Consider the following 12,608-nt stretch of genomic DNA (forward strand, 5'->3'; position numbering starts at 1 on the left):
CATGATCTTCACCTGATATCACTTGTTTTGGTTTCAGGGACCTTGCGCAGTCATAGCCAATTAGAAGCCCTACAGGACAATTCAATAGATCTGGCATCTCAGGTCCATCCCTTTGCTGTTTCGCGAGTGGGAATACTATTTTGCTCCAGTGGGATGTATTCTTGAGTATATGCAGGTGGTAACTCAATGTACTCTTGCAAAAAATACCCTCTTACTCTTAGTCCAACTGCCCTTCGACAGTTCACTATTGTACCTTTGTCAATCATTGTTGACAACCTCAATTTTACAGGGTCAGTGTCTGCTCCAATTTTTTCACAAACATCCTGGTCAATAAATGTATTACTGCTCTGTGTATCTAGTAATGCATACACCAAGGTTTCTGGGCTGTTTTTGACTACACAGGACAGCCATACTGGAACAATCATTGATGTATGATCGCCACTGTCTGCTTTCACGTTGCATAAGAACATAGAAGCAGTGTCCTCTTGTGTTGGTGCTTCTGACCTTTCTCCTTGAGGACATTCTTCATGAAGTGGAGAGGGGTGACTTTGTCTGCAAATGTTGCAAGTGGCCCTCCTTCTACAATTTCTGGAGACATGGCCTACTCTGAGGCAACCAAAGCACATATTGTTGTCAAAGATGAATTCTTTTCTTTTCTTTTAGAGGCATTGCTGCAAATTTTCCACATTTGTATATAAAGTGATTTTGTTGACAGCAGGTACATTCTATTTGCCCTTTGTTTTGAGTGGCAGAAGAAGAAACCGCATTACTGCTGCCGTCTGTCCTAGCCTGTGGCCGATCTCATGATCCCTCTTCCCATCACTCATGAACAAGAAAACTCCTCCACCTGGGGCAGGTCCTTTCCCCTTAACTGGAGTGGGCATGCCATCCTTTTCTGGGCTAGGACCATGGACTTGGAGATGCTGATCCATATACCAACCGCTTCACGCTCAGCTGCAAACTACTCCACTGACTGCTGGAGGCATTCATGCAATCCAGCCAAAAGGACATCATCTGCAAATAGCAGAGGCACCACCCTCTGGTCTCCACACAGAATACCCTTCTGACCTCAACTATGCCTTGACACTCTGTCCATGAATATCACAAATAGGAGTGGATACAAGGCACAACCTTGGTGAAGTGCAAGACTAACACTGAACAAGCTTGACTTAATGCCGAGTATATGATCGGGCGGAGTCTTCTTTCCAGCACCTTGGCATAAACTTTCCCAGGGAGGCTGAGCAGTATGATACCCTGGTAGTTGGTATATACTCTCCGGTCCCCTTTCTTAAAAACAAGGACCACCACCCCGGTCTGCCAGGCCAAGGGTATTGTTCTCGAGGTCCATGCGGCATTGCAGAAGCATGTCAGCCATGACAGTCCCACAACATCCAGAGCCTTAAGGAATTCTGGAATATATTTGGAGATATATTTGAAGTCAGAGTTTCTCCACCCTTGCCGAATACAGCTTGGGCAAAGCCACCCCGACTGCTCCTGAGTCACCAGATAGTTGTTCAGAACCTCACTTATGAACATCCTTGTGCTCAAACTTGGTGTTTGTTATGAACAATCCATGCCTAGCACTGAGGTCCAATAACAATTCACCATTCGAGTTTAGATCGGCAGGCCGTTCATCCCAATCACACCTCTCCAGGTCTCCCAGTCATTGCCAACATGAGGATTGAAGTCTCCCAGAAAGACTATGGAGTCTGTAGGCGGGACCCTTTCCAGAACCCCACCCACTCTTTCCAAGAAGGCAGAATACACCGAACTGTTGTTTGGTGCATAAGCATGCACAACAGTCAGGGTTTCCTCCCTGTGATTTTAATTTGCACTGAGGAGACCCTCTCATCCAACAAGACAAGCTCCAACTGCACGACAGCCAGCCGGAGACTCATGAGTATCCCCAAACTCACCCGGCACCTCTCACCCTGTGCAACTCCTGAGCAGGAGAGGGACCAACCCCTATCAAGGAGTTTGGTTCCAGAGCCATTTATTGAATCCCAGTTAATGTTTATTTGAACTTAAACAATTAAATTACTTTCTTGCAATTATTGCCATCACTTAGTCCTGGCAGGTTGTTTGTCTTGCCTGGTTGAAAATTATATATATATATATATATATATACAGTGGTGCAATATATATATATATATATATATATATATATATATATATATATATATTCATACACACTTTGCGAGGTGTTTTTTCCACACTGCCTATGCCAGTGCTACCTTAACATTATTTTTCCTTGACCCACAACACCACAGATGGAACGATTTCCTGACTAACACACTGGATTCATCTCATGAACGGCTCGATAATCCATTGATGAGTTGCATCACATGTTTTAATGTAAGGAATAGTTGAAACTGTGTGAAGCTGCATTCAACATTTGTTTACCTAAATACTTAAGTTTCTAAATGATTTTCTGATTATCTGATTGTGTGTTACATCAAAAAATGACCAACATTGTGACATGTGAGCATAATCCTCTTTAGCAGTACTACAGTCAGTAAGTGTTCCACCATGTTTGAGGCAGATCACGGCTCTCAGAGTAGGCGTGGCTACGTGCTCAGAAGATCTGTCACTCCAAATCAGTTGACCAATAAAAAGTGCAGGTGAACGCCTTCTTCTAAGACCCGTCCCCGTTAAAAATACCAAAAGTCAGAAATATTGCAGAAATAAAAAAATCAAGAAGCAAAACAGATATTAGCCAACTTAGCAAACAGAAAGAAATGAAAGCAAAAACTGGCAAAATTACTAATACATTTATATCACAATAATTAAAGTGAGTAAAAATCTTTTTTTTTTTTATTTGAAAAATTAAGCATGATATAATCATTATTTATATTTGCAACATATTTTGGACATTTCTATACTTAACATTTTGCTTGTGGTTTTTATCATTTCATTACAAGTTTTGCCAACAAATCAACTCAATAACCATAAGGTTGATGAAGTATTAAATTGGCCCACACCCACAACCATCAAAGAGCTTCAGAGATTTCTGAAGTTTTTTATTGCCAATTTAAATCATAAAATACTTGACAAAACAACAAACACGTAAACCAGTAGTTCCATGTTAATTTTATTGAGCATGAATGAGGAAGTTAACACTAAGATTTTTGTTAATCAAGATTAAAAAGAACTTAATTAAGCATGATCAAATTAAATAAAAAATTTAAGAATTTCAAAATTTAACTTAGTCCCTTCCCAGTTTAAATCAAAATAAAAGTAACCTAATGTGCTCAAACATTATAAATATCTACAGACAATACATAAATATTACTGGAGTGATTTTGTCTGCAGAATTATAAAGAAGTTAAACAGATACTGAGCAGTATTTTCTTAAGTGAAACTATATAGTACGTTAAATTAGTGTGCAGTGCATTAGAAGTGATCTGTGTAAGAGGGTTAGATGGGTAGATGGTTATCATAGTGTGTGCAGTGTGATGGTCAGAAGTCCTACACACAGAGAGACGAGCCACAGTCCTGAACCACGATGTACAACACCGGAACCTGAAACACACACAAACACACACAATTTAATGGCAGTTACAGGACTAAAACAGCTAAAAAACAGTGCCTTAAAGTGCCTTATTTTGAATTAACTGAATTTTGAACATATATATTGTGCACTTTGCACTTACAATATTTCTTTTATAATAAGTATATTAAATACATTTTTATAAGTTAAAATCTCTAAAGTTTAAGATAGCACAGATATTGACTTTAAGATAAACCCCATTTTTTTACAGTGCATAAGTAATAACTTGTGATAGTGTTACAGAAATGATTTGAGAATTTGACTGTTCCTCATTTCTCACACTGAAGACAGAAGAGGAGACGAGGAAGATCTCAGTTACTGTGAGGAAGAGCGCAGAACCGCACTAGAACAGAGACTCTACAGAAGAGGAGACGAGGAAGATCTCAGTTACTGTGAGGAAGAGCGCAGAACCGCACTAGAACAGAGACTCTACAGAAGAGGAGACGAGGAAGATCTCAGTTACTGTGAGGAAGAGCGCAGAACCGCTCTAGAACAGAGACTCTACAGAAGAGGAGACGAGGAAGATCTCAGTTACTGTGAGGAAGAGCGCAGAACCGCTCTAGAACAGAGACTCTACAATTATTTGTAAATATATTGTAAATATAAAGTGAAAATATGCACAGCAAGTAACAAAAATTGTCGAAATGTCTGAATTCCTGTTTCCCCCTCTCTGTAGCTCAGTGCTGTGTGGTTCTTCCATGAATGACTGGTTTTGATGAACAGTGTCTTACCCGTCGTGGCGTTGACGGTCTGGTTGGTCTGTGTGATGGTGGTGTTAGTTAGTAGTGTTGTGACTGTAGTGGCCGGTGCAGCCGTAGAGCTGACGGGGTCCGCTTTGCCTCCTGAAAGTCCGAGTAACGCCAAATCAGAACTGTACTGCTGAGCCGCCCACATCCTGACCGTTGTGGTGTTCTCAAACAGCTTCAGGTCGGCCTTGTTCCGTCCCATCAGGTTGATCACTGTGTTCACATTCAGGGCCTGAAACACAAACATAAAATACAATCAGTACAATAAAATACAATTTTTCTTCACAATTTATCATTCAGTACAGAAAAAACTATATAATTTCTTTTTTAAGTTTTACTAATTTTATTCAAACCATTAAAAACTATTACAGAAACTTCCTCTCTTTAGTTTTCAGTTAAGATCTGGCAGGTAAAGATTCCCACAAGTTTGTACTGCAAAAGCAAATCTGATCTTAATTTAGGAATTTTATCTTATCTTACAGCATCTTATCTTCAGTTAGGAAATCTTAACCTGCTCAATCGAAGCGACAATCAACTGTCTGTCTGTTACCTAGAAACCAACAACATGTGCTCAGCTGAAACGTAAATGTCATCAAAATAACATGTGAGTTAAGCTGCTGTTACTGATGTAAAAAAGTTAAAACAAAACAAAAGTGTGATAAACTGTAAGTTGTGAATACTGTGAGAGCGCCCCCTGCTGTTTATCAGAGCGTCACCGCTCCCCAGTTTCAGTCTCCATTTCCCAAACGCTTTAGCCGAGCGCGCTAACGTTACTCCTCCTAATAAACAGACACACGTTCAGCTCCGTCTCCTCATTATTCACCACCATCACTGTAATATTTCATCGTCAACATTAACACACGAAGGTAATCAGAGGGGCTGTGGAGATCGAGTCTGCAGCGTCTGAGATCTTTAAAACGCAGAGTTAGAAAAGAAAATCATCTCACAGTGAAAGCAGCGTTTTACAGTAGAGATAAATGGAGCTCATTATGCTGGTAGTGAACTATGCTGCTGACACAGCTGCCTAAAAACCATAGAAACGGACCTTAAACAGAAGTGAGGACCCTGTTGGGGTTCATCCTAAAGTTAGGACAGGATTTAGGAGGTTTAGTCTAGTTAGGATGTTTGTGTGATGCTGTTTTCTTATCTGGAGTTCATGATGAGATTATGAAGGTAGGAGCTGTTATTCTGGAATAGATACTGTCCAAAATTCAGTTTAATTCAGTGAAGTCGTCATGGAAACTAAACAGATCAGATTTCAGAGTTAGTTTCTGTAATACGGCCCCAGGTCCAGTTCCTACGCTGGACAAACTCATATACTCAAGGTTTTGGTCCATAACGCAGCTTCATCATTAATTTGCTGAAAAAGCGCCAAACACAGTTTAAAAAAACCACAGCCTTTCCAGTGCTAACAGCGGATGAACTTAAAACAGCCCCACATGAACATTTCTTCTCTTTAAAATGAAACTGCTTACAGCGTGGTGTTTTTGTCAGCACACTTCTTCACTGCACTGTTTAAATGTGGAAATATGTACCATCTCAACTTGGGTACCTGCTCACTCACGGCAGTGAATGTCATGCTAATGCTAGACAGCATGTTTTCCCAGCACGGCTGCAAACAGCGCACCCCTGTACTGGACCCTCACTACCCCAGTCACTAAGAGAGGCTAGTGGGCCTGGTAGATGTAGCAAAGCCATGCTTTGAGCAAAGAAAGCAGCAGATTTGGATTTTTAAGCGGATGTGCTTTCAACACTTTGAAATGGACTGTTCAGATCAGTGTCTCTCCTCACAAATACTCTTTGCCTAAATGGGCCGAATTCCCTCAGACACATCCCAAAATCTTGTGGGAAGCTTCCCAGCAGAGTGGGGGCTGTTACAACTGCAAAAGAGGGAGCTACTCTATATTATTGTCCATAGTTTTGGAGTGAGACATGTAATCTCATAAAAAAACAAAACAAAAAAAAAACAGATATGTAAGCTTATATAGGCGCATACATTAATATATTGTCTCAGAAACGTTGTACTGATTTTACCATACATTTTTGTATACTCTGAGACTAAGGCCCAATCCCACTTCACCCCTGACCCCTACCACTTAGCCCTACCCCTCAGTGTTATGAGAAGAAAAAGAAAAAATGGCAAGATGGCTGCACAAGCAACCAAAGAAACCCAAAAATGTGAGAATTTTCTCTGTTAAAAATTATGTTAACAATTGTATTATTTTAGTGTCTTAGATTGTCTTAAAGTCATTTCAGTGTATTATGGACTTTTTCTTAATACAAGCATAAAAATCGTTTGTAGTATGCTAATGTCTTGGTAGCTAGCTAGCTGAATTTCACGTTCCACCTTAAATAGTCCAGCAATACCAACACCTGAAGTGCCAGAATGTAACTGGAATGGGAAAATTCCAACGAGAAGCTGGCGAATAGCTGACTTCACCTTCATATAACTGAAGAATTAGGGGAGAGTAGTAATAAATATTTGACCCCCCTCTTTGAAGGCATATGATGCCCTAAATGAGACTAAAGCCCAGCAGCGAGGTTACTGAACTTTACCTTCCTCTGCTATCACTGCTGACTAGCAGGGTCACCTAGCAGTGCTAATAGCCTGTTATTGAAATAATGTTCTTTTTATTTGAGGATCTCATTTCATAGGGAAGATTTCAACCACTAACCCTTGTAACTCAGTTCCAAGGGGCAAGAAGACACTTAGAAAACGAGGAGAATGGGTACAAATAAGAAATGGGGTTGGGCTTAAATTTGAATAGTATGTACCATGTACTTCTGGACATTTAGTGCAGGTCCAGCAAACTGAGCAGATGAAGCCTAACACCTCTTCTTCAGAAAAAGCATAACATTACCTGTCCAAGTGAGCTTTAGTACATTCTCTTGTTGGCAAGAACAGCTTTGTCCTGCATTGGTGAACAGCATAACTGACACTAAAGAAGCTGGGCCTAGTAGAGCCACTTTGTTCTAGTCAACTAGATGACAATTTCATACCTTGATCACATCTGGGTTCAGATTCAAGAAGGTGGTGATGTCCATGCTGATGTTGAGAGCAGAAAGAGCAATTATATCCTCTACAGGAGCTCCACCTAAACACATACATAAAATAATGTATTCATTTGGCAAGACTGAGTAACGTAAAATATAGACAGTACAAATTCTCAGACATGAAAACTCATGAGCGGTGAAAAAGGTGATACATTCAGAAACCAAGCCACAAAGTATTATCATCGTCATCATCAATCAGTTAGTCCCGACAGGGTTGGGGTAGCAGTTGGGAGAGCAGAGAATCCCTGACAACCCTGTCCCCCACAACTTCCTCCAGCTCATTCCAGGGACTCCAAGCTGCTAACAGGCCAATTTGGAGCTGTAATCTTTCCAGTCGGTCCTAGGACGACCCTGGGGTCTCGTCCCAGTAGTCCATGCCATCCTGCGAAGAAAGCCCGGTCTGTCAGTCCAAGGGTACTGTTCCTGAGTTCCATGCGATATTGCAGAGGAATGTCAGCCACGACCGCCCTAAACATCCTTAAGCATTTATGGGCGAATCTTATCCGCCCCCGGTGCCTTGCCACTGACGAGCTCGCAAACTACCTCAGTGACCTCTACCAGGGAAATGGAGCCTGACATGCCAGAAGCCTCTGGCCCTGACTTCTGTGAGGAAGGCATGTCTTTCGGATTAAGGAGTGCCTGAAAGTGCTCCTTCCACTGACTGACAATATCCTCATTTGAAGTCAGAGTTTCTCCACCCCTGCCAAATAGAGCTTGGGTGAAGCTACCCCATCTTCTCCTGAGTCACCAGATAGTTATCCAGAACATCCTTGAAACCGACCGAAAGTCTTTTTCCATAGCTTCACTGAACTCCTCCCATGCCCTGGATTTTGCTTCCGCCACCATTGCCGCTGCCGCCTTTTTGTCTGTCGGTAACTATCTGCTGAGTCGGGAGTCCTCTTAGCCATCCAGCTTGATGGCCTCGCTCATCACTGATGTCCACCAGGGGGTTCTTGGGTTACATTCCACGTACCAAGAGCCAGTTTCCACCGCAGGGTTCCATGCCACCAAGAGCCTCCCTGCCATATCCCACCACCTATATGGCACTGCATTGGTCCCCCATGCTGGACCTTGCTGGTGGTTGGCCCACACAGTCCCCCCACATTGCCTTTTTGGGCTGAGCCCGGGTGGGTTACATGGGCTGCCTGGCCACCAGGCACTCACCAAGGAACGCTACCCCCAGGCCTGGCTCCAAGGGTAGTTCCCAGTAACCCTCTCCTAGGCAGGGTACATGATTTCCTGTGTCCCTTAGTCATGGAGGATTTTTGGATCAAGTTAGTCTGGGTCTTCACTTCAGACCTGTTCGCCTTGGGAGACCCTACCAGGAGCATACTGCTCCAGATGACTTAGCTCAGAAGATCCCTAGACCACACAAGCCCTTCCACCATGGCAAGGCCCCGATCCAGGAAGGATGATGAAGTATTATAATTTAATAAAACAGCTTGTGACATTGAGTAGTTAATCTGGCTTGGAGCAAATTGTCTGCAGCTTCTGAAGTCAGGGTTTTTATTCTAAGAACTTGTTACTGTTACTTTTGGTTATTTTTTTATTCTGTTACTTGTAACATATTACTTTTTTATTCTAAGAACTTCAGATCTATTATCTCCTCTGGTTCTCTCTCCTTTTTCTGGCAGCTATTTTTTACATTCGGCCACCATAAACACTACAGTTTTTATTTCCACTAAAAAGGCTGTAAAAGCCTTTTACTTCAGGAGTTTGTTATTTTAAAAGAAATAAAGATTGTATATCATAATTTGTTCTTTAGATTTCTTGTCATCTTCCTGGCAATATGGCTGCCTTTGTAATTTTGTAACTTTTAAACTGTAATTCTCAAGTATGAACAGAAACAAAAAAAGCATCTCTCTAAAAGTGTGACTCTAGCAGGTACTCCATGTGTGACTTTTCACCCAGACACCTGAACCCATCATGCTAGATGTTTTCAATATACGTAACCTACATTTAATTTGATGCGTGTCTAAAGTAAACTTTTAAGTGCTTTGGTTTCATCAGCAACGAAAAAGGCAAACACCACAATTGGCTGTTACTCTGAGCTCAGAAAAGGAAGGGCACTGTGAGAGTCTTAGAATGAACGGTTGTGTATTTATACCCCTGCAGTCATCAGCAGTTCACGCTAACCATCAAGCCAAAGTCAGGCTAAGTCGAAAACGAACACAGCCAAAGTCACATTGAGCATTGCACATGTTTTTAGGTGTTTTTTAATGTGGTATATAAAGGTAAAATCAAAGGAATTCAAAAACGGCCAAAATAACCCAAGACTCACAGTTAAATGTACTTGAGTGTGAAAGTACTTCAGTATCAAATTTAATGTGTTGCCAGATATTCTAACATTTCTCTTCTTGTGTCTTCAGTTGTTCACTCTTCATCCAAACCCCTGATTTAAATACACATTACGTATACATGTTATGACATTCTCTTTAACTCTGAAAGCTGGTCAGAGCTGCCTGGGCCTTGTTGCTTTTGCTAAGCTGTGACAGAATGTTCTGTATTTAGGGGAGGAGTTTAATGAAAGGTGTGCTATGATTGGCTTAATTTATTTGTAAAAGTGCATCATATTCTGTCTTTATATTATGGAAAATCTGTTTTTTACTTCACAATGTTTTGCAAAGATTAAAAACTCGGATGCTTTACTGTGAAATGAGAACTTGTTCATAGCGTGTGTATGGAGGTTACCCAGGTAAGAGCTGATGAGTTGGTAGTATACTCTGGGGTCGCTGCGTTGGGTGCTGAATGAGGACTTTGCGATGCTGTAAAGAGCTGATTGCTGATCGATGGAACATGAGGATGCATTCACAGCGTTCGCTGACCTGCAGAAAGGAAGAAAGAAAACAACTCAGGAGTTTTTGCAAGAGTTTTGAACATACAAGACTGAGTGAATCTACATTGTTGTTGGCTGTTAGACCCATCATGCAGCTACAGATGAGAAAGCACTAAAATCTGTAGACCAATAAAACGAAATAGCAAATCCATTCAATCCATCCATTCACCTCTCTCAGCACAGGTATTTCAATGGGTATGAATGTTATTCTTTTAAACTTTCACTACTTCCACTAGATTTAAGTGGACCGTCAATTCTTACAAAAGCTTTACACCAGGCATGTGAAGATTGTCAGGTCTACTGCTGAAGTTCTGCACCTAGAAAGGTCACTATCTCCCAAATTCCAGAGTAATTGTCACCTGACTTTTTGTAGCAGCCATTTTGTATGTAAGCATATTGTCTAAATCTTGTCCTTTGCAAAGTCTTGTTCTTGTCGTGCAGCACAATTTTGAGCACTCTAGAGCACTGTAGTGTTTATGCAGTGAGTTTGCTGGATTTGTATGCGAGTATCTAGAATGGACTCTCCCTGTACAAGATTATGAGTTTACTTTATCAAATCTGCACTTGACTCCAAACCCTTGTCATGAGTCTCATCTTGCCTTAACATGGAGCCAGCAGGTTTAGAAGAATGTTGCAACAGGAACAAAAGATGGAGAACCTTAGTCATAAGATGCAAAAGGTTCTACACCATGTTACATCTGTTGGTTCGAGAATTCCCTCCACCCGTCAAGCTGAGTTCTCATCCTCAGCATGCTGGCAAAAAGGATGTAGGCAATTTATTATGTAAGACTCAGCAAGGTGCATGTCCTGCAGCAGATAATGTTTTCGAATTAAAACTCTGGGTGCTGTAAGTGGGTTGAGTGATCCTGCTTTACTTGCAGTGTGTAAAAGAGGACTTAGAAGGGACTTGCAAACTACAGTGGCAGGTTGTGGAGAAGCCCTTTCACTAGACCAGTTTATCCAAACCACAATAGCTTTGGACAGTATACTGAGGGAGATACATATTCTACAACTTCCCCTCACTGTTCCTTCTCATGATTCACAAGATTCATCTACTCCAGAGCCCATGGACCTTGGAAGGATTCTGGCATCATTTGGAGAAAAACAACAGAGGTGCAGAGAGACAGACTATGTCTTTACTGTGGTCAAGATGGGCATATGCACGCAACCTGTCCTAAATGTCCTGATGCTGTCATTCCTTGATTCATCCTCTAGTTAACACAATGCTGAAGGCTCTTGATGACCGATGCTTGGAGGAAGGGACTGTGAAGGAACCAACAGTAGAGCTGAAAATTAAAGTGGGACTCTTGCATGAAGAGAAGATATCCTTTTCTATGGTTGAAGGAACAATAGCCCTTTATTTCATGGGGAGACAGATATCTTAAAATTGGGACCTAATTGTTTTCAAAACTTTATTAGCATGCGTGTATAGTATACTCCACCAGCCTAGTCCAGATTATTCTTGTTGTAACAATATGTTCTCCTGTTATTCTGATTTAAGTGAAGTTTTTTCAAAAAATAAGGCAAGCCAGTAATCCCCTAATCATCCTTGCGACTGCACCATAGACCTTTTACCAGGCTCTACACCCCCTAGAAGTAGAATATACCCTTTGTCTAACCCTGAATCCTGAATGGTCTCAATGAATATATATTCATATCTATGAGGCTCTCAATTTCGAATACATTGTACCCATGAATTGATTACAGAGAGTTAAATGAAATTACCATTAATACCCTTATCCTCCTCCGTTGGTTCTGGCAGCTTTAGAACAGTTACGAGGCAGTACTATTTTTGTAAATTAGATCTAAGGAGTGCCTGCAACCTGATCAGGATTAGAGAAGGAGATAAGTGGAATATTGCCTTTGTGATAGACTGTTGGGTTATTGTATATTTGAATTACATTCTGGTGTATTTGCAGTCTTTGGAAGAATACCAACAATACGTCAGACAAGTTCTCCAAAGACTGTTAGAATAAGACTTTACAATTGAATGATGAAGCCACTAAAAGTTTAAAATCTTTGAGGAATTGCTTCATTTCTGCCCTGATTCTGATGCATCCAGACCCATCTCTGCCTTTGGCAGTAGAAGTAGATGCTTCAGATTCAGGAGTATGAACCGTTCCTTTACAAAGATCTGGATCACCAACTAAATTCATCCATGTGTTATTTCTCTCACAAGTTCAGTTCAGCTAAGAGAAAATATGATGTGGGAAACCAAGAACCTCTTGCTATTAAATTAGCCTTGGAGGAGTGGAGGCATTGGTTAGAGGGATCTTTGTATCTGTTTGTTGTTCTAACTGATCATCGCAATTTGGAATACATCAGATTAACTAAACGTTTGAATGCCAGACAAGCGCATTGGGCACTGTTCTCTACTTGTTTTGATTTTACTGTCACCTATCATCCTGATTACAAAAACACT

General features: G+C 41.1%; 1 protein-coding gene across 1 annotated transcript in view; it reads right to left on the reverse strand.

Moving 5' to 3' along the window:
* Positions 1-3,436: 3,436 nt before the first annotated feature.
* LOC118797676 (mesothelin-like protein) overlaps positions 3,437-12,608 on the reverse strand; it is a 31,675-nt gene continuing 22,503 nt past the window's right edge. The window contains exons 13-16 of the mRNA XM_036556952.1: positions 10,042-10,175; positions 7,297-7,391; positions 4,282-4,528; positions 3,437-3,522 (exon numbers count right to left, since the gene is read on the reverse strand). Coding sequence (XP_036412845.1) covers positions 3,437-3,522; positions 4,282-4,528; positions 7,297-7,391; positions 10,042-10,175 — 562 coding nt within the window. The remainder of the gene's footprint in view (positions 3,523-4,281; positions 4,529-7,296; positions 7,392-10,041; positions 10,176-12,608) is intronic.

Source organism: Colossoma macropomum, unplaced genomic scaffold (genome assembly GCF_904425465.1).
Source record: "Colossoma macropomum unplaced genomic scaffold, Colossoma_macropomum, whole genome shotgun sequence".
NCBI classification, from domain to species: domain Eukaryota; kingdom Metazoa; phylum Chordata; class Actinopteri; order Characiformes; family Serrasalmidae; genus Colossoma; species Colossoma macropomum.